Below are 21,012 nucleotides of genomic sequence, written 5' to 3' on the forward strand. Positions count from 1 at the left end.
CTTCTGCACGCGCAATACTGTACATCCCCATTTTGCGCATCTGTCCATCCTCGTGTTGTCACTCACTTGAAGACTCACTTGAAAATTTTACATTCGTAACCTTGAGGAGGCTTTTTTGACAACTGTGCCACAGCCGAAAGGTAAGTTTACTTTCTGCGCAATAATGTTTATTTGCAGAATAAGCAGAAACTTAAATGTAGGCTATCTTTCGTTATTCAGGAAGTGGGTGAATCTTAAGTCAAGAACAAGTCGAGCCTCGAAAATCATTTAATTTGTCAGAAACAACTCACATACTTTGTACAATACACCTTTGTAACCTTGCGATATTTTATACCTGAATGACGAACTGGCAGACCCTTTGTCATCCAAAACCTTGTGGTGGTCAGCTGATGAAGTGGCATAGATTATTTAAAAGATAGCCTACTCTACGAGGAGAGATGGGAATTCCAAGCTATGATCACCCTCTTGAAGTCTTTCATGTTTTATCCAACACTTAATTCATGATCATTTTGTGTTTTTCCCCAAGTTCAAGACATTGCAGCAAAACTGCAAGTCAGTGGTTAATAAATAGCTCGACTTCCTTTTTATGACCTCAGCCAAGTAAGATGGAGACTTGTGGTGATGTTAGGTCACAGTTTCCATTGTGATTGAACAACAGTAAATAAATATATTAACTTAGCTAAGTCTTTGCAGGTAGCCTACAGTTATGATACATTGCATGCTTACATTTTATGTGAGCTGAACAAAATATATCAAGAAAGCACAAAAGACACCCAACAACACTTTGTGATAACCAGGGGTGTAGTCGTGTAGAGGAGGGTAAACCCAAGTAAACTCAGTTTACCCACCTCTTGAAAAACAGGCTGAGAGTTTACTGACCTGTATTCTGATTAACTGTATTAATCGAAGAGGGGAAACAAGGTGGGTAAACTCTGCACTCAACAGTGCGAGGTAAGTTTACTTTCTGCAAAATAATATTTATTTGCAGAATAAGCAGAAACTTTTAAATGTATCTTTCGTTATTCAGGAAGTGAACAAGTCGAGCCTCAAAAATAATTTAATTTGCCACCACTGTATGTACCACACTCCTGGTGATAACCAACTGTAAATATGTAAACAGCTACTGTACTACTAATATACAGTACTGAAGCCTACTGGGCTTATACATTGGGGTTTCTTTCTCCCCCTCCTCCCAGATGTGGAGGTCTGCAGTGGGACACGATGTTAGCATGAATGTGGCTGCTGGGGGGGACGACTGGGAGACGGACCCTGACTTTGAGGTGAGATCCTGGGTTTGAGGAGGTGTGTTAGGCAGGGCTCCTGGAGCTGTCCACCGGGGAATACTTTCCTGTTGACTTGATCCACTCTCAAAGGCAATCATAGTGCGAGGTGGGGTAAGTGTGAGGTAGCCTAATGTGAGGAATGTGACTCTGTTTCAGAACGATGTGTCAGAGCAGGAACAGAGATGGGGAGCCAAGACCGTTGAGGGGTCTGGCCGTAAAGAACACATCAGGTAACGAATGAGCAAAAGATATTTATAGCGTGTGGGAGGGGGAAAGAGCTCGATCTGGTGCTCAAGCTGTGTAGAAACAGGAAAAGGAAGTAAAAACAGAGCATACTGTTGGCTGACAACAAGTAGAGAGTCTTGCCTAATATGGGATGGTGACTGTCTACCGGTATACTAAAAGGCTGGGTCAATCCTGCTAATACAATACACTGTGCCCATGCCTTGATAAGATTTTTGACAGTTCTGTTGGTAATAATGTGACCTTGATATGGTTCTGTAGGTATATGAATAATGTAATATTCCACAGAATCACGCTGCAGGCTTGTACCATCAGGTATTTGATTTCTGTATACTGTGTGTGTGTGTGTGCGTGTGTGTGTGTGTGTGTGCACGTGTGTTTGCACGTGTCTCCTCCAGTGTTGCGGAGCTCAGGCAGACGGTGTCCAATGAGCATGAGCAGGTGAAGCAGAAGGAGCGGGCGCAGGCGCCCAAGGCCTCATATGGCTACGGAGGCAGGTTTGGAGTGGAGAAAGACCGCATGGACAAGGTTTGAATCTATAGTCCAGCCCTGACTTTTTTTTTTTCGTCTGGGGCCTTAACCAAAGAAGCCCTGGGTCATGTTCTGTACAGTATGTGTATGTACACACAGTACATCTGTGTGTTTGATTACCCAGGGAGCAGTGGGGCACAGCTATGTTGCACAGGTGGAGCAGCATTCCTCTCAGAAAGATGCAGCGAAGGGCTTTGGAGGGAAATTTGGAGTGCAGAAAGACCGCGTGGATAAGGTGAGAAAAACCTCTCTTCTATTACTTCAGTGAAACTCCAATATGTTAAATGAGTGGTTGATGCACACTGAGTAGTAGTCAATGGTGAACAATAGTTATAACCCATATTTCCATATTTCCTCCAGTCCGCCATGGGCTTTGAATACAAGGGAGAGGTGGCGCAGCATACATCTCAAAAAGGTACAGTACAGCTGTGGCGAGGCACCTTACACTAGCATGGTAGCGTACTAGCAGTCTCCTCTGCTACCCTGAGCATCTGTCACCTGCTTCATACCTTTTAGATTATTCCAAGGGATTTGGAGGAAAATACGGGGTGGAAAAGGACAAAGTGGACAAGGCTGCCCTAGGGTACGACTACAAAGGGGAGACAGAGAAGCACCAGTCTCAACGAGGTGAGACCTGGATCTGTTCCTTGTGTATTTTCCCATTTTGAAAATACTGTAGTGGTTTTGTAGTTCGCAACAATGCGAAGGGTCTGGAATTCCTGCGTTTATTTCTAAGGGACGTTAACAACGGTTGCAGACCAAAATGCCTCTGAACGCAATTCGATAGACCTACGACCAATCAGAGCAATGTAGTGCGGGCTAGTCATCGTATCATCGTATCAAGAGGGTACAATGGTTGTATCAAACCCCCGCTATATTAGATAAACGGTTGTGATTGGCCTGACCAATATCTGGTCGGGTGGAAATCAGTTTGAACGGGTGGATGTCCAGACAGATCTGTGGAGTGAAACAGAATGTGAGCTCACGTGATCAGGATGGCGACACCAGGCCAATGGTTTTGCACATTGACACTTAAGTCTCATTTCACATTTCATCCTTCCCTTTCACTGCCTGTCTCGCCAGACTATTCAAAAGGATTTGGAGGGAAGTTTGGTGTGGAGAAGGAGAAAGTGGACAAGGCTGCCCTGGGGTATGACTACAAAGGAGAGACAGAGATGCATGAGTCACAGAAAGGTGAGATACACACTGTTTTTTTTTTTCTTGTGAACAATGCACAGTATAAAATGATGACTTTTGAACCTCTGTGTCCAGACTATTCCAAAGGCTTTGGGGGGCGCTATGGAGTCCAGACAGACCGCATGGATAAGGCAAGTATTGACAGAGTCATGATGGTAGTATTTCCTGGCCTAATTCGTTGATTATTATTTCTCACTATTCTCCATAATATTCATTTATTCAATGATACATACCACAGAGTGCAGTGGACTTCACAGACATGGAATCCCCTACCTCTGCCTATGAGAAGACACAACCGTTGGAGGCCTGTCAGTATCAATAAAGTTGCAATTTAACATTTGCAATGTGTGCACAATATAATAACTTCCCTACTTTTAGCTGACCTGTTAATTATTCTGGAGGTCAGTGTTAAATTGTTAATGACATGCTTTCAAAGCTTCATACTCAGCTGTTATATGAAGTGTATCTGTAACTTTTAAAAGCGGGTAATAGACAATAGTACTTCTTCTTGTGTGTGTATGTGTTTGTTTGTGGTATAGCAAGTGCGGGTGCAGGGAACCTAAAGGCACGATTTGAGAACATGGCCCGGGCGTCGGATGAGGAGAACAAAAAGCGAGCCGAGGATGAGAGAGTCAGGAGACAGACCAGAGAGAAGAGAGAGCAGGAGGAAGCACGAAGAAGGCAACAGGTACAGCACACACACATACTCCCCCCCCCAACCCCCCTCCGCCTCCACACACACACACAGTTAACACAACGGTCCATGTACCTCTTAGGAACAGAACAGCAGGGAGGTAGCGGAGGAGCGGGAGCAGGCGGAGAAGGAGCAGGCGCAGGAGGAGCAGCGTCCTCCACCTGTACCAGAAACCAGGGACACCCCACCCCAGCTGCCAAGAGCACTACCTGAGTTACCAAGAGACGAGCCTGAGCCAACGGTACCAACAAGTGATGAGCCCGTGCCAGACGTGTCCTACTGTAGCTCAGGCGGCTGTAGCTCAGTTGGTAGAGTGGGTGGTTCAATGATCGAAGGGTCAGTAGTTCGAATCCCAGCTCCGACTGTCCACATGCCGAAGTGTCCTTGAGCAAGACACCTAATCCCAAATTGCTCCCAATGAGCGGGTTAGCACCTTGCATGGCAGCTACTGCCATTGGTGTGTGAATGTGTGTGTGAATGGGTGAATGAGAGGCCATTGTAAAGCGCTTTGGTGGAAAAGCGCTATATAAGTGCAGTCCATTTACCATTGTTTACCTCTGTGGTTTGTTCCCTGCACGGTCTCAGGTGGAAGATGAGGATCCTACTTATGAGGAGCCCCCATCCCTGCCCCCGCGCTCAGACGACCTGCTGGAGGAGGAGGAGCCCTGCCAGGCCCAGACGGTGCCCGACCCAGAAGCCCAGGATGCGCTGGATGAACAAGACTACGAGGACATCGGGGTGGTGGCGCCTCCAGCAGGTTTGTGCGCAGCACACACAGACGGTCAGAGGGAGGGACCTGCTGCATGTCTAATCCCACACTGACCGTTTCCTGCATTCCTCTCTACAGATTCGGATAATGAGTATGAAGAACTGCCGTGTGGCCTGACCGCGATGGCCATATACGACTACCAGGGAGGTACGTAAAACCCCCCAATCCATGTTAACAATCTCAAAGATATAATTATTTATCCTAATGTCTTGTTTATTCATATCTACATCTTTAAATCTAAACTGAAACATACATAAATGCTTTCTCTTACGTTTATAAATATAGAGGCCGATGATGAGATCTCCTTCAATCCGGACGACATCATCTCAAACATTGAGATCGTGGATGAGGGCTGGTGGAAGGGACAGTGTCATGGACGCGTTGGCCTCTTCCCTGCCACCTTTGTGCGGATGATGGAGTGAGGCACGGTTGGGCTTTCCTGCAAACATGCGTACTGCATTTGTTCCTTTTTTGAGTCCCATGACCCCGTCTCACACAGGGAGAGGAATAAAGGCTTCAATTTTTACAGCTTTTGACCAAATAGTGTCTGAACCATTGTCAGCTTCCAGTTGCATTTCACTGCACATTATACCTCTATGACATGTGACTAATAAACCTGACTTTGTCTATTCTGTATTGCTCAGTGAGGGAAGCTAGGCCTCCTTTTTGAGGTCAGCATGCACAGTGGTGTAGTGAGAATGCACAATTAATAATGCAAGTCTTTTGGATTCAGAGTTGCTCAGTAGCCAGCCATATTACACATTACAAACTGTGCAGAAATACTATGCATGGAATGGAGGACATTTCAATGTTGCAGTACTCAGCTGTCATATTACTCAGAGGCCACTGTTGTCACTGCGAACCACTGCATTTTCACCTTGAACCAGCTGTATGTTATCAATAAAATATTTCCCAACAACTTGAAGAGAAAATGTTTATTATTCACTCAAATGTGAGGGCTAGTGTCCCAGAGCTTCTTCACATCCAAGCTCTTCCAGAGCATGGAACTATGCAGAAGAGATGACCGTCCTCTCCTCTCAGTTTATAATGGATCCCAGATGCTTCCCCCACATGACGTTCACAAAGCCTTCATCTGGCGCACCCTCAGACCCAAGGGGAAGTAGGCTAATGAACAATGACAACTACATTCATGCAAATCATTGTTTCTTTGTATTGGTTTAAATATTGTGACACATAAAATGCTTCTCTTATTTGGTAACCTTATGTTTCTGTTGTGCATTGCTCAGATAAATGCATTTTCCTAATAAAAAAAAAAAAGGTGATGGCTAGTGAATTATACACTTTGACTTGGCTTAGAGTATATACCATAGAGGAGATTCCAGGCATTCAAAGGACAAAGGCGCAGAGGTGTACTGTAAAACCTGGCTTCAGGTAGTAAAAATACTAAACATGTATGTACTCCCCCCATGCACTTCACTGTTTAGTTCCCCTACCTGGCTGAAGAGTTTAGCTAATTTTCTTTCGCAAACCCCTGTAATCCACTGACATTATCTGAGGGAATCATGTACAATATTTCCTTTAGGTTGAAAATGAGGGCATATGAAAGGTACCTATATACCTTTAGTATCAAGATACAGCTAAAGAATCAACAACATTGATCACACACCCACATGCCATAAGCTGGTGAACAGAAAGCAACTTACAGAGCAGCACAGCTATACACCCACTGCCCATCATGGATCATTTCACAAGCAGCAATGGGGTTCAAGGCAAATTGATCAGGAGTCCACAAGAAAAACGCATCACTCCAGGTTAGGTCCTGTGCTTCACAGGCAGCCTACTCTACCAGGCCAGCTTTTTACCATGCCGGCCTTTCTGCTTCTGGGCCTTTCCTGTTTTCATTGCAATGCGTTTGCCTTTCAGTTTCTTGGCCTGTCGTTGGCTCATCCATACAGGGTACTGTCCATGCTCGTTAAGCAAAGTCGCCTTGTTGCGCTTGCTGTCCATGTCCATCTTTCCATCTGTAGGACAAAAATGAGTCAATCTAAAGATTTTATGTAACATTTTACTGAATCTACTGATTATGACGTAACAGTGTATCCATAGCTCAGGCAAAATATAGGCTTTACACAAATGAACGTTTATGGTGAATTAATCTATGTACTCACCATCACCACCTCCGTCCAACACTGCATCCATCTGCTTCTCCATTATCTTCTCAACAGGCACCACTGTGGCAATCTCTTGTATGTCATTCATGGAGATCTCTCCTTTTCCATCAAATGCCAAAGCTTGCTTCAGCCTGGCGAGTTCCTTGGGGGCAACCTTTTTCCTCTTCTCCGCACGCATCTTCCTCTTCCACTTGCTTCGCAGACTTTTTGCCATTTTAAATCCTGAAATACATGGTTTAACACTTTTTTGCATAACGCATGTCTGACGACGACACATCTGATCACTGATACAACGGAGTTTTGATTCAGGGCTAGCTAGCATATGTGATTCCTAATTGGATAGAGGAATATAACAGTTGTATCGAATCCTCATTTTGATTCCCTTTGCTGTACTTAAAATATAATTTAGTGCAGACTAACTTACCCTGCCAGCAAGCTAGCTAACGTTAGCTACCTAGCAGGCTAACGACTTGCCCTCAACATGATTCATAATAAATCTCAAGACTGCCTCAATTATCCCTCACAACGAGCTCAAGCAAACACTCGTTTAATTACCAACGGATATTTCATCATGTAAACCTTACAAATCCAGACAACTTACGTTCTCTGGCTCTCTAGGTATATCTTCTTGGCCGGGAAGTTCAGGCAATTTACACGTGTTTATTTCCTTAGAAAAAATGTGGACCGCATATGAATAACAAGGGATCTGATTGGCTGTGTCGTTTCCTGAGGATCAGCGCATGTAATTGGTTACCAATGCAGAAGATGGAGGAAGCTTGAGGATTGTAAATAAACTAGACACAACGGCCTTTTCGAGCTTTAACCACCATGGCATTCTGGAATACCTGACAGTAGTTGAGTACGTAAATCGGTTATAGCTAGCAAAGTCTGAGAAGACATGAATGCTGTGTAGGTTTGGACGGTTACAACAACTTGCAAGCAACGAAGACAAGATGAGGAGCAACTCCCCGATCTCACCGACTCAGACTCGTAGCAATGGCTCGGTACGACCCAGCCCCCCGCTTAGTTCAAATTTAACACTTACACTCAGTTTGTTTGATTCAGCTGCTGAACAATTAATGGTCCATAGAGATTTCGGAGCTGCTTTCGACACGTGTGAGAGAGGTCTGAGGAGTCTCATTAGCAACCGCATGGATCAAGAGGACAGCAGGTGAGTTGCAGCGACTCCACCAGCCAAAGAGGCAATATTCCGATAGCTAACATATAGCCTAGATTAAAACGACTGTCATAATCTGCTTAAATCTAAATTGACCTTCATTTTTGTTTAAGGTATGATGAGTTCAAGGCTGCACTTTGCATTTTGGGGATTCAAGCTTTGGCTGAACTGAATCAGTGGCCTGGAGTACTCCCGTGGATCCTCCAGCAATATGACAGCCCTGACAAAATACCTACCAAGATAATGCAGATGTGGTAAGTAATTGATTATTAACAAATAACTAATGAGCCTCAGTGTTAGGCTGCACTAACCTGACGCACCAGATGTTTTGTTCCACTCAACCATCTGGGAAGGCTTCGTTGGAAACTGTTTGGAAAAGAGCAGGCGCTTTCAAAACTACTTGGCAGGTGATTGGATGAACCATCCGTCTATCACCGTCTTATCGCAGGATAAATTAAACCAGCTTTCTGCTCTGAAATCATTTCATTTTGTGGTCATAAGATAATTACATTATCTTATATGTGCAGATAAGCAAGTCCAGCTGAAAACATAAAAACATATTTGTAACGTCAACATTAGGGTTGATCCATCCGTGCTTGTTTATTGGCCGACCCCGTGTTTCACGTCACAACGATAAGAACTGTGGGTAATTCCCTTAAGCAAAGTCTGCAGAATTACGGACTTATGGTAAGGGGGCATTAAAGGCTCAAAATGTCTGTCAGAGAGTCCGTGTGCACTTGACAATGGGACAACCCTAAGCCCTCACGCACTTAGCGGGAACACGCCTCAAAGTCTGTGAGTCTATAAGGTTGGACATTGGGACTGGCCCCACATATCGCTTCTCGCTGTCGTCACACCTAAACCAAGCCTGTAGCTGCCTCATAGAACGCTGATTGGCTACAGCATTTTCTGATCTAGCAAAAACGGATATCTAGAGCTTTTCCAGACTGTTGAGTGGAGTGAAACAATGTGAGCTCATGAGATCAGGATAGTCTCGCGAGGCTAAATCTACACATCATGATACAATACTGCAAATTGTGCTAGTTTAGCCTACCATTGTCGACAAACCAAATCTACAGAACACACCACACTCACCACCACTCGTTTTGTCACTAACGATCTCTTTTTCTTTTTAAGCATTCTCCTGTACACCAAAGTGGGTGAGCAAGTCATGGTGCAGGAGGCAGGTAGAGGTTGGCTGCATTGCCCATCCAACAGGCAAAAGACCGGGTTTGGGACAGTAGCCGAGTTATACCTGCTGCATGTCCTCATGCCTCTAGGCCGCATAGAAGAGGCTAGGGAGATGATTACCGGAGAGGTGGGTAGTGTTGCATTCACTGAGGACCAGAGACGAACAGCACTGGATATTGTGGAGGCCAAAGAGAGTCAAAGTCAACCTCAAGTCCCAAGCCCCCGCCACAGCCCTAGTCCAGAGGCGACTACTGGATTTGAAACACCTCAAGGTGAAGCTCACTTCTCATCAGACCAGGGTTGAAGTACTATTTGCAATCCTTTCAATTACTTTAGCGCTTGCTTGAGTCCGTCTGGTGTCACGGGGTGGGGGTTTGCAATTGTACAAAAAAAGAAAAAAAATCCATTGGTCCCTTGAATAAAATTGTTTGCTACACTGACGTTTATGCTGCTTTGTAACGCTGCTAGTGTAACTGACTGTGGCTGTGTTTGTGTTACACAGGAGCTGGGATTCTGAAGCTGGCAGCCATGCTAAGGCTTCTACGTAGAGGGCTGTCACTGGCCACCGCTGGGGTGTTCCCTGTTCGGAGAGTCTTTCTGGCTGTGGTCCTTCTCTACATGCTTTTTGTCAGGATGGATCCAGGTAAACGGATAATTCCTGAACGTTGTGGCTGGCTAACCATTATTTATAAGTATATGAAATCATTCACTGGATACTTATATTGTTGAATGCACTCAGCCTGTATCTGCAAGTGCAACCTCTTTTCTCAATATGCTCTCTTCACAGCACTTCCTCCTTCGTTTCCTTGGATCTCACGGCTGCTACAAATACTAAAGCACATGTGGAATGCCATGTTTGCTCCATACTACCGGACCAACGCTCAGAGCAAAGGACTTTGAAACACTCCCATTGTAATGGGGTTCATGGACAGTCAGGCAATAAAACTCCTCATGGAGTGTAATAATCCATGATTTAGAATATGTAACTACGAGCTGAGAGCTTTGTCTGCCCTGGTTGTTGCCAAGATAGAATGTGGAGATGAGAGGCAGAGGTTTTCCTGATAATGATGGTTCAATATGAGTGCGAGTGAGTGAGTGAGTGAGTGAGTGAGTGAGTGAGTGAGTGAGTGAGTGAGTGAGTGGATGGACAGCGTGTAGTGGCGGTATATAGATAATAATGTATTATGTCAGAGAATGTGTTTGATACTTTTGTGTCAATTTATTATCATGGCTGACCAAATTACATCTAATGTAAAACTACTCATGTGCGTGTCAAATGCCTATTAAAATGGTTCAAACAGTTTTGCTGACCGCATCGTGGGTCGAAATACTAAACATTTATTTCAAATCATTGCACTTGCTTGATTGTTCTTACCAGGCACAATGGGACCAATGGGCTTTTGCAATAACCAGCCCACCCAGACACTCGCTGGAGGCAGACTCAACAAACGATAAAGTAGGCTAATTGAATGGATTTCAAATAGTATTTATATTTCGACCTACGTCTGTTAGCGACATCATATACCATTCCAGAGTTGTGTGTGAGGGGGTGTGTTATGTATGTAGTTATGCTGTGGTTGTAGTTCAGGTCATGGCCACAAGGGGGAGTGGGTAATGTTATGCAGCTCGTTGTTGCTGTAATGTGAGTTTCCCTCATGGATGTATTAATTCCCTTCACTAAAAGAGTCAAACGTTGATGGTCTCAGTGCGTCTTCATTGATATATGCAGACATATAATAGGGTGTTTCGACACTGCTTATGATTTAGGCTAATACAGTAAAACCTGTTTATTAGATATGATTGACGGTCGATGCACCCAAAGGTTTCGTTTAGCTGAAGTGGATCGGGGAATGGAAAGTGAAAGTGATACTGAATAGCCAGGCTATTGTAATTCTACAGACGCACCTTTTAGAAGTTGCATATTTAGGCAATGTATGGCCGTGGATTTATACAGACCTGTTGGTGAGTTAAAATAGTCTGAATACTTAATTGTATGCTGCTCCCACGGTGAATTGTTTTTGCGCAATATACTTGAACTAGAATTCACAGACAAACTGTTAAGAGTATAGGCTAATCTCGTCGTTTGCATCTCGCACAGGAGCAGAATGGCAGGAAGTACTATATCAAGGTTCGATTACCAGTACTATAGTAGAACTCAAGGTACGGATGCAAATGCCTGATGAAATTGAAAAATCAAGTGACATTTTGGCGAGAAATTCAGCATCATGTATCATGTAAAATCGTTTAAAACTAACATGTTTGGATTAATTAAGATGAAGACTAGGTCATGATAAATAAATGTCTGATTTGATGACTAGGCATGAGGGGTCTTCGGAACATGGGCTTGACCTGCTGTGTGAATGCTCTGCTGCAGTCCTTTTCTGCCACCTGGGAACTCCTAGACCTGCTTGAGAAGTGAGCCATATTGTTTTGTCCCTCACCTAGTTGAAACCGAAGTTCAACCTAACCAAATCGTTACTGTGTGTTTATGTTTCCCATCTGGTCTGCCTTTTGAGATGGTTGCAAATTGTCTCACTAGTGTTGATCAGGAGATGAGTACCCTAAGTTCTAGGAATGTCACTTTCCAAGGTGGAAGGCAGATGTTGCTGAGAAGGAGAACCGTAATGTCCCCTATCAGCTAAGGCGAGTGCTCAAAGCCATGCAAAGTGACCAATCCCAGCATCCTGACCTGCATCGTGGCTTCCTTCAGTGCCTGGACAAGAATTGCATTCACTGTATGTGTACTGTCCATAATTACCAGAAAAATTAGTAATGCTATGTCTCTATATCACCCAGTTCACAGCGCAAAGTCCTGTCCAAAGTCAAAACCTTGTTATGAATGTGTTTTGCAGTGTATGTCCAGCATGATGCAGCTGAGGTGTTCCTCTCCATTCTGAACTTAATCCAGCAACAGATGAACGACGAGACCATGGTAGACATTTCGCCATCAAACCCATACAGTACTGTTTTAAATGACATGGAAATCTGCCATATTCAATATCCTTTTTTCGTCTCATTGTGTGAGAATTAGAGTGTTTGTCATTCTGTTTGCTTCACCTTTCAGGCTCAGGAGATCCACTCTCTGTACAAGCTTTCAGTGGAGATGCACCTTCGGTGTTCAGAGTGCACATTCATCCAGTCTGGGACCAGCTACCTGCTCAGTCTCCCTCTGTACATAAAGGAGGGCCACTACAACTCTCTGGTGAAGGGTGCCCGACTTTTTGTGGTTCAGTGTGAAATTGCCAATAATATGTAAAAAAAAAAGAAAAAGTATTATGATCTTTTCTGACATCTTTCCTCTTCTAGGAAACCAGTATCAGGTCCTTCTTTGAGCTTCAGGAGCTAAGCGGCAGTAATAAGTGCTACTGTGAAGGGTGTGCAGACAAGAAACCCTCTGAGCAGGCAAGTTCTTACCAAAGTTGGTGCGGCAGAGCTGTTTCCATTACAGTGTCAATGGTGAAGTTCATATTTGTTCTCCATCTTCTTCGTTCTCGTCTAGGGCTTTAAGCTCCTCTCCCTGCCCCCTGTTCTGTGCCTACACCTGAAAAGATTCCGCAGTTATCATGGTCACACCAGGAAACTGCACTGCCGACTCACCTTCCCCGAAACCTTCGACTTTGTGGAGATTTTGAAAAAAGAAACTCTGTCAGAAAGCTATGTAAATGTAAGAGGACACTTAAGTGTTTTATATTACATTGATTATCAGCCTTAATTGATGAGGGGACATAATTGAACCTGTCAATGTGGCTTTCTTACCTATTTGTTCCTGAAGAATGGCAGCAAGTACAGTTTGTGTGCTGTCATCGTGCACTTTGGCGACGCCATGTTTGGACACTACACTGCCTACGTTCGTCATAAGGAAGACCAGAACTGGTACTATGCAAATGATAGCAATGTGCGAAAGGTAATCCCAGATGAATAGAGAAATATTACCAGTCAACAAGACTTAACTTAGACTTAAGGAAAACTTTCCACAGTTAAACACTGTTGTAATTTGACTGTGGTTCATGCACATGCACAGGTTAGCTGGGAAGATGTGCAGAACTCGTACGGAGGGGATTGCAGGTAATGGATCAACATTAATACTAATGTTAATACTCCTTAGCGTTCATTCAGTAGGTTCTATAAAACATGCAAACCGCATGAATACTGTATATCCAGTAACCCAGATATCCTGTTGTTGCCAGAGGGGGAACTGCCTACATGCTGCTGTATAGGCGGACCCCACAGGAACAGGCTGATGGCATGGAGACCCCGAGACCAGAATAATATTCAGGGACCAACCCTAAGGTGCACTACCGAGTGAAGTTACTCTTGTACACTTCGAGATTGTCTCACAGTCAAAAGTGCTTTATAAATAAAACGAATTATTATTTATGAGTTTATTACATAGAGTGCAATAGGTGGTTTTACTAGATTTTTTGTTTTTATGAGTAGAGAGGTGTAAATTATTTTATTTTTGACAAATCAATATTCCAGACGTTTTTACATAATATTAGGTATTACATTCATATAGATATAAATATATATATACATATAAAGATATTAATATAGGAAATATATAAGAGATATGAAAGCTGTATATTTTGATTGCTGTTTTATTATTATCTTATCATAGGAACTTTATTGTAGACATCCGGGATGGCAGACCCCCAGACAATAATCTCAAAGTCTACCACTAGGTGGAAATAAAGACCCACAACAGTGATTAGTTAGTTTACACAGTCATTTTGTGATGCTCGAGACCACACACACACACACACACACACACACACACACACACACACACACACACACACACACACACACACACACACACAGTCTGAAACTACTAAATTAGAGAGGGTTGTAGGAGACTGCTATGTTGAGATATTTAGTGTTGAAGGGGGAAAACCTACAGAAGGTCATTGACACACAGGAGATAATTATGCCTGAACTTGAAGGGAAATGTCTGTGTATGACCAGTCAGATTAGCATTATGTGTTCTGTCCGGTTTTGATTTCATTACTGTCAATGAAAGCAATAAAAAAAACTACTTTCCCAGCACCGTCCTGCTGCGTTGTACTTTCCAGACTATGAAAGCCTCACATACTCCCAACAACACTCAGAATGGGTTTACAATGAATGCCGTGCTTAGAATTTGTTCCTCATATTTTTAGATGATGTGTTCGTACGGATTACTGGGCTTCCTTTATTTTCTCTCATCAGAACAGTAGACGACGCAGTGAGCGGATGCACGCCTCACTCAGGTCAGTTTGAGGGAAAGATAGGAGTATTCCACCACCATCCATCCTGCAGTAAGCATTCAGTACACAGCTAACAGTATGGATGCTGTCTGGGGAATCTCTCCCATAGTTGGAGCAGACTGTTCCCACTACCTCAGCCAAGAGGCTGGAGGAGCATGTGAAACAGTGCCTGTGTGCTGGCCTGGCTCTGACAGAATGGAACATGTCTGCACAATGCCACAGGCAGTGGGCCCCCATGCTTAGTCATCTCTGTACCGTTAAGCACTAGCACAGCACTCACTACAGAGGCGTCACCCACCCACAGTAAGGGGCGTGCGTGCAGTCTGTTATGTGACTATGGTTGTGTCAGCACAGGGTTGAGGCCCTCTAAGCAATCAGGGACCAATGTTTACATTATACGGTAATGATTAGGCCACCTCTCATATTCTGTTTGATGAGAATTTCAAAATGTTTTGTTCCCCAAGTGCGTATCTTTAGTTTTGAATATTTTATATTCAGATTGAAACTTTGAATCATATTGCGAATGAAAAATAACGAAAAGTTTGTTCCCCCAGACAATGGTATCCCACAGTAATTGTCCACTGAGGATTGATATCTGAAATTCAAAACTGTTATTTTGACACTGTTATTTTGACAATGAACATTTGACAATGAGTTAAAAACAATCTCTAGCCTTCTGTCACACGATACTCCTTTTGTAGTTCTTAATTAATTATTCATACTCCATTACAATGACACTGACACCAACCAGATGTTGCATGAATGTCGCCTGATGATGGCTGGCAAGTAGCTCAGGTAAAACTCAGGGGAACACCTGTCGAAGGCACACTTCGCTTTCGACCATGTTTGAAACACAGCATGACACCGAGACGGAGAACTCAACTGAGGGGGACATATTAGTTTCTATTCATGCGTACGGCGCACACGCCTGGTGTCTGCAGTCCTATTGTTGAGGCCTTCAGCCTGTTGTCTGGTCCCTGTACTGTGATTACCTCGGTGGCTTATGTGGGATTGTCTGGTCATCATCTGAGAGATGATGAAAGTAGATTTATTGTGTTGGTTAAAAGGGAACTGAGCATGGAGCATTTGTGTATTCGGTATGTTTTTTTACACAGAAGGTTATGAGAATGTTAGTGTTAGCTTTCATGCGTTGAGTGGTGCTAAATCACTTTGCCCACATCACTGTCACTTTATAGTGACAGTGATAAACGCCCCAAGAGTATGGATAGTGAGAGGCACCCTACCAAGTGTCAGTGTGGTGGCACTGCCTGAGCTACTGTAATAGCTCACATTGACTGGTACAGTAGATGATATTCCACAGACATTGCAGTGTGGCAGCACTCAAATAGCCCTTTGTGTTTTCTTTGGAGAAGGATCGGAGTTCATTTTATTCTTTTAGGGCTTTGTTGATGTGTGTTTACCAGTAACTAGGTGAGTACATATGACGATGATGATTCTTGGATGAAATAGGATTTGGCCTATTTCAGATCTGCTCTCTTAAATTTTCCAATTTTCCCACTTGGGTGCGTTGGATTTGAGAGGAGCTCAGATCAATGCTCTCTGAATCTGCCTGACAGATCCCCCACCCTGCCAGTGTTCCACCTCCCCTTCCAATGATGGCAGACTCCATGTCTACTGAAATACGGCTCCTTTTAAATCCACTAAAACACAGGAAAGGAGAGGTTTGATGTTACTGGCATTGTCTGTGGAGTCTTTTTTTGTCTTCTTGAATTATTGCAGGCCAGTGTTGTATACTGTTTACAGCTGCAAAGGGGATTTGTCAGAAGAAATATCGATTTAAAGCTTGCGGTTTTTACAAAACAAAGACATCAATTTGTAGGAATGGAGCAAGGAACAAGGCACTGTGCTGTATTTGCAGGTTCCCTTCTCTCCACTCTCAGGATTGTCAGTGGTGGTTAGAGTAGTCTGTTGTGTTTGATTTTTGAGCTGAATGTTTGCCAACGCAATTATGAGATCTGAGATGAATTGAGGAAGTTCCTTTGTGTGTGGAAACCGCCTTGCCCTGTGTGATCCACTCACAAGCCCCGTCACGACTGGTCCTAATCTACTTTAATCCTAGTCAGCCTATCTAGCATGAAATCTCTGGACCCTTTGGGGGTGCCAGGCGAGCTCATAGGACTGCTCTGTGGTTACGTAATGGTTTTTTAAAAAGGAAGTGATTCTGTTTCAGCCTCCATGTTGAGTCTGTATACTGGTGGCCATGGTGAAGCCGGATTGTAAATAGCAAACAAGATGTGAAGGCAAATGTCTGCTGCATGACATAGATTTTTCCTCATTCAAACAATTGGTAAATCGAATAAAATAGAACACAGTGCGTTGAAAGCGATCCGCTGCTTTGCTCTTTAAAACGAAAGGTGCTTGATTCTGGATGTCTGATTTGCATGAGATCCAATGGTGAATATTTGTTTAGTGGCGTTTGCAGCCTTATACAGACACCATGAAACTTACACACCTAATTTCTCAGAGTTGCCCCTCCATCAATTGTGCAGGCTGGTGTGATAGACATATGCTGGAATATGAACGCGTCCTTGTGATGTACTTTGATCGGTGACCTCTTGACATTTCATCCTCAGCTTTCAAGATGGTGACCCATGGCTTGTGTTCATCCCAGCATTCGCTGTGAATGCCTGCTTTTGTTTCTGCGTTGCTTGGTCAGGATCAATAGTATTCCTCATAAGGACCTTTGTCTAAGATTGCTGACGGATGATTCAGTGGCCATATATTCCCTCTGCTAGAATGGGCTGTCATGTTGCAGGGAGATATGCTTCAGCTCTCTGTCCACAGAGTTCATAAAATATCTGCTCTGGAGAGAGGGGCGGTCTGGATGTTCAGGAAGTTTACCTCTCCTCTCAGTCAGTTCTACTCCCTAGGAATCTTGGCTGCTTGAGGGTAATAAAGTGCACATCTGCTGCGTTTTCTAGGAAAGGGGATATCATACGCTTCGCTCTGGCCACCGTAACTAAAGACAGAGGAGAAGAAGTGTGGTTCTGATTTGGTCCGGTTTGTGTGTCGGGATCGGCGGTGTGTTGGTTCTCCCAGGAAATGAGATCAGACTCCATAACAGTCATCACCTTGGCGACGACATGATCTGATGCTGCCGCCCTCTCTTCCATTGCTGTCGTTGACTCCTCTGTTAGCGCGTCTCAGGTGCCTTATCAGAGTGAGCATCCAGGACTCATCAGCCCAGTCCCACAGAGACAGGCCTACTCAGGTTACACAAGAAATGGCTTTAATGACGGCCTCTGTCTGTGCATGCCATTGCAAAGCCTCTGTATGCTCCTGCTCTGACATGCAGGGTGGCATTTGCCGTTTCCCACGCTTACAGTGGATTTTTTCTCTCTCTCTCCACGTTGGCTTCTTGTGCAAATGAATGTTTTAGATTCTTCCTCTGTATGTTTTCAGATTCCTGCTTCGTTGTCCAAGGCATTACTCATGCCTCTTGAAGCCTTTTGAATCTGATTGTATTCATTTGCTATCAGAAGCACAGAACTTGTGCCTTCATGTCTCGAAGTTCAGGGGAACACATCACAAATTAATGTTTTTCTAGGAAATGATATATTGTTTTTAGGAGGAGTTGCCTTCATGTACAGTATGAGGTAACGAGCTGAAATGAATGCTGAAAATGTAACCCTTTAACTGTTTGCTAGAAATGGCGTCCTTTGGTGTAGATCTTGCTCCTCCACCGATATTTCAGCATTCAGGAACATATGGAATTACCCCCAGAAGCTAACGACTGCCTCGTCATTCCAACGCAGAGCAAGCGATAAGCTCCCGCCACAGCAGCCTGTCAACTGCTGCTTCTGCAGACACATTTTTGATTGCATTAGACCAGAGTATGCATGCCAGTCGGTTTCAACCTCAGTAGACAAGTTAATGATTTCTACGAGAGGAAATTCTTGTGACATTGAGAGCGAGTGCTCTCAAACTGAAACTGGCCTTTGCAAACACTTTTGTTCTGCTGCTCTGTGCATGCATCTCGCCATGCTTCGAGACTGACTCGGGTCACGCTGTTCATTTACTCAGGATTGTAGGACTGGGCACCTCAGAGCAAGGTATCCATTGTCAAACCTCTTTGACCTGTTCTCTTCTTCAGCCTCTCTTGTTTCCGGACAAAGACTCTCTAAGGCCAGGTAGCTGGTGCTGGCATTCCTGCTGCATTCCGCCACAGGGAAGTTGCTGGGATCTGGTGAAAAATGCCTGAAACAAAGACCCACTCTCATTCACAGGGTTTAAAGTTCTGTGGGAAAGTCCAGGCAGGACAGGAGGAGCATGGCAGAGGAATGTGAACCGTGGCATAGCTCACCCAGTTACTATGACACAGCCTTGCGGAGTGACAGGGTAGAGGTCTTTGGAGAGAATGGCAGCTACACTGTAGCTGTGTCATCTGTGAAACCATTCACTATTCCCGTCAATCATTCTTTCATTAATAGAGAAACACAATACAAGACGTGAGATTCAAAGTCTGTGGGTGACCTCACCTAGTATTTTGGCTCTCCTCCGGGCCAAAGCTGCACCAGGGTTTGTGAAGATTAAGGGAGGAATGTACCATCAAAGTTCTCCACTCTCCCACAGCAGAAAGCAACAGATGCTCCTGGTAATTTATTCTCAGTCAGGGGAAGTGAAATAAATTGGACTATGGCCAGTTGTTGTCAAATTTATTTATATTTATTGTCATATTCTCCTCTATAAGCCATACTGTTGAATGTTTCTGCAGATAAAAACTCCCATGGAGAATTTTCTCTGTCTATGTCTGCTCCTATGCTCCTAGCTGAGCTACCACACAAAGCACAGTTCTGCTAGGCTGAGGAATAATAATGTACTTGACCTGATGTGAGCCAGGAAGTTCATTGCTAAACATCCTGATTGCAATCCATTTCTTGATAAATTACCCTGCAATTTTCCAAGTGTTTGACATATTTTGCGGTGAGCTTTTCTGTTTGTTTCTTATCTTGGCTCACCTGCAGGCATGCAGGTGTTATATAGGGAGTCGTGTCACCTCTCTGTACTTCAGGGTGATTGGTAGATTTATGTACGACTGTTAGATGCAAAATGTGCAGCACAGGCTATACATAATAACAGAGTCTACTCGCTCTTTAAGTGGAGAGGAGTGAGTAGTCCATGCCTCTTAGTATGCTGTGTGTGGGTTGTGTGTGGTCGGGCAGAGTTTTGGATGTATTACATTGGGAAATGACAGGAGGCCCCTGCTGTAGCCCACAGGCCGGGTCCCGGAGGAGACGGGCTCTGATGTGGCTTCTATGCACATTTCCTAGAGAGTGCAAAGCCCCCTGGGATAATAGCAAAAACAGTCACCAGAGCTGCGTGTGGGTGTGCGGAGGGGGAGGTGGGGGGGGTGATTGAGTGCGTGTCTGTGCGTCCCTCTGTTTGTGTATGCCTCTCTGTGATGCATTGTTCAACTTCCCTTTGATATTGAAGGACACAGGGAGGGAGTGCCATGCTAGGCCCTGGAAGAAGCCAGAGGGGCACACTTATTTACATCGGTCAGGCAGCTTCTTGGCTTTAGACAGGGGGGTGCCGTGACCTTATGGGTGTGGCTGACCAGGGAGATGAAGCAACATATGGAGGTCCGGTGCCTTTCCTCGGAGCCTATCCTGCTGTCACACATCAGGATGACATCACTGCCATTAAAGCGACACATTCAACGGGCCACACCCATTCTCCTGGGTCGCCTTTATAAACCGGGTGTTTGTCTGAGACAATGGAGCAGTATTGCAGCATTGTTGTAGCTGCTGCAGTGACGAACAGCGTGTGAACTTGCGTTCTCGTCGGGCTGCGTCTTGAAGCGAACACGTTGTATTGACAGAGCGTGAGCAGTATTACTTCAGATGTCTCAATCACAGTGTTCCTTTTCAGTTCCCACTCTCCCTGTGCGAAGCACATCGGGTTGAGACCCCGCCCTCTCCGAGCTCGCCCGCTCATCTGCAGCCTGTTAGGGTGGACCGGGGGGATGACATCATGCTCGTCTCGGAGAGCGAGGGGCTGGTAATTGGCCCACTCTCCTCCTGCCGCGACGCAGGCCAAACGGAACACACAAGTGGAGCCAGGCAATGCAAGTCAGATGCAGTGGGTTTTTCCAGAGTGGCTGTTGGGGCCTCAGCTAGATCCAAAGCCAGTAAAGGCCTGGGTGAGGGGGGGGGGGTTTGATCCAACTGTAAATGTCAGAAATGAATGAAGGGCCTAAACCCAAAATGAAATCTGATATTAGGCACCCCAGGCTCTGCCCTTTTGATCTATTCACAATCCACTGCTGTAGTCAGAAGACTGAGGGGATAGAGACTTTTCCTATTCTGGGTGTTATGACATTGCACAAAAACCTTTTTGAAAATCAGACGTCAGTGAGTTCCCTTCCCACACAGTTTTCCATTAGATCTAGGCTGAACCTCTGTACCTCTGGGGCTCTGTAGAACTCTGGCCAATGATTATGTGCGATATTAAGGTCAACCCATAATATTCCGAATTATGAAGTGGTTCTTGTGGCTTGCGACGTGAGCGGTGCACATTTTCTACTGG

At 44.5% G+C, this 21,012-nt stretch overlaps 4 protein-coding genes across 5 annotated transcripts; 3 read left to right on the forward strand and 1 right to left on the reverse strand.

The window, feature by feature from the left end:
• Window positions 1-49: 49 nt before the first annotated feature.
• Window positions 50-5,436, forward strand: hcls1 (hematopoietic cell-specific Lyn substrate 1). The gene is made up of 15 exons (XM_084448138.1): window positions 50-140; window positions 1,197-1,280; window positions 1,440-1,513; window positions 1,925-2,054; window positions 2,182-2,292; window positions 2,418-2,472; window positions 2,574-2,684; window positions 3,141-3,251; window positions 3,330-3,385; window positions 3,493-3,562; window positions 3,794-3,942; window positions 4,031-4,189; window positions 4,534-4,705; window positions 4,796-4,864; window positions 5,003-5,436. Exons 2-15 carry the CDS (start codon window positions 1,197-1,199, stop codon window positions 5,137-5,139), a joined length of 1,488 nt encoding a protein of 495 aa, XP_084304264.1. The 5' UTR covers window positions 50-140; the 3' UTR covers window positions 5,140-5,436.
• A 239-nt stretch (window positions 5,437-5,675) lies between these two features.
• Window positions 5,676-7,528, reverse strand: llph (LLP homolog, long-term synaptic facilitation factor). Its single transcript, XM_084447603.1, has 3 exons — window positions 7,451-7,528; window positions 6,847-7,071; window positions 5,676-6,699 (listed from the first exon to the last, which is right to left on the reverse strand). Exons 2-3 carry the CDS (start codon window positions 7,061-7,063, stop codon window positions 6,521-6,523), a joined length of 396 nt encoding a protein of 131 aa, XP_084303729.1. The 5' UTR covers window positions 7,064-7,071; window positions 7,451-7,528; the 3' UTR covers window positions 5,676-6,520.
• Window positions 7,529-7,625: 97 nt separating this feature from the next.
• Window positions 7,626-10,520, forward strand: pex26 (peroxisomal biogenesis factor 26). 2 transcript variants are annotated; one of them, XM_084448110.1, is made up of 6 exons: window positions 7,626-7,853; window positions 7,940-8,020; window positions 8,140-8,280; window positions 9,164-9,489; window positions 9,720-9,860; window positions 10,005-10,520. In XM_084448110.1, exons 1-6 carry the CDS (start codon window positions 7,846-7,848, stop codon window positions 10,115-10,117), a joined length of 810 nt encoding a protein of 269 aa, XP_084304236.1. In that variant the 5' UTR covers window positions 7,626-7,845; the 3' UTR covers window positions 10,118-10,520. The 2 variants fall into 2 exon arrangements, with proteins under 2 accessions (XP_084304236.1, XP_084304235.1); XM_084448109.1 differs by having other exon boundaries at window positions 7,626-8,020.
• Window positions 10,521-11,537: 1,017 nt separating this feature from the next.
• On the forward strand, window positions 11,538-13,486 carry usp18 (ubiquitin specific peptidase 18; the record flags this gene model as incomplete). The annotated part of the gene is made up of 9 exons (XM_084447735.1): window positions 11,538-11,632; window positions 11,807-11,952; window positions 12,070-12,149; window positions 12,282-12,419; window positions 12,524-12,619; window positions 12,717-12,881; window positions 12,990-13,121; window positions 13,239-13,282; window positions 13,405-13,486. 9 exons carry the CDS (start codon window positions 11,538-11,540, stop codon window positions 13,484-13,486), a joined length of 978 nt encoding a protein of 325 aa, XP_084303861.1.
• Between the last annotated feature and the right edge of the window lie 7,526 nt (window positions 13,487-21,012).

Source organism: Borostomias antarcticus (genome assembly GCF_949987555.1).
Source record: "Borostomias antarcticus genome assembly, chromosome: 13".
NCBI lineage: Eukaryota > Metazoa > Chordata > Actinopteri > Stomiiformes > Stomiidae > Borostomias > Borostomias antarcticus.

Coding starts and splice junctions, on each gene's coding strand:
- hcls1 (XM_084448138.1), top strand. CDS start 1,197: ATGTGGAGGTCTGCAGTGGGACACGATGTTAGCATGAATGTGGCTGCT. Junction 2,473..2,573: donor GCAGCATACATCTCAAAAAG/GTACAGTACAGC, acceptor CATACCTTTTAG/ATTATTCCAAGGGATTTGGA. Junction 3,943..4,030: donor AAGCACGAAGAAGGCAACAG/GTACAGCACACA, acceptor TGTACCTCTTAG/GAACAGAACAGCAGGGAGGT.
- llph (XM_084447603.1), bottom strand. CDS start 7,063: ATGGCAAAAAGTCTGCGAAGCAAGTGGAAGAGGAAGATGCGTGCGGAG. Junction 6,700..6,846: donor GTTGGACGGAGGTGGTGATG/GTGAGTACATAG, acceptor TTTGTCCTACAG/ATGGAAAGATGGACATGGAC.
- pex26 (XM_084448109.1), top strand. CDS start 7,752: ATGCTGTGTAGGTTTGGACGGTTACAACAACTTGCAAGCAACGAAGAC. Junction 8,281..9,163: donor ACCAAGATAATGCAGATGTG/GTAAGTAATTGA, acceptor TTTCTTTTTAAG/CATTCTCCTGTACACCAAAG. Junction 9,861..10,004: donor TTTTGTCAGGATGGATCCAG/GTAAACGGATAA, acceptor CTCTCTTCACAG/CACTTCCTCCTTCGTTTCCT.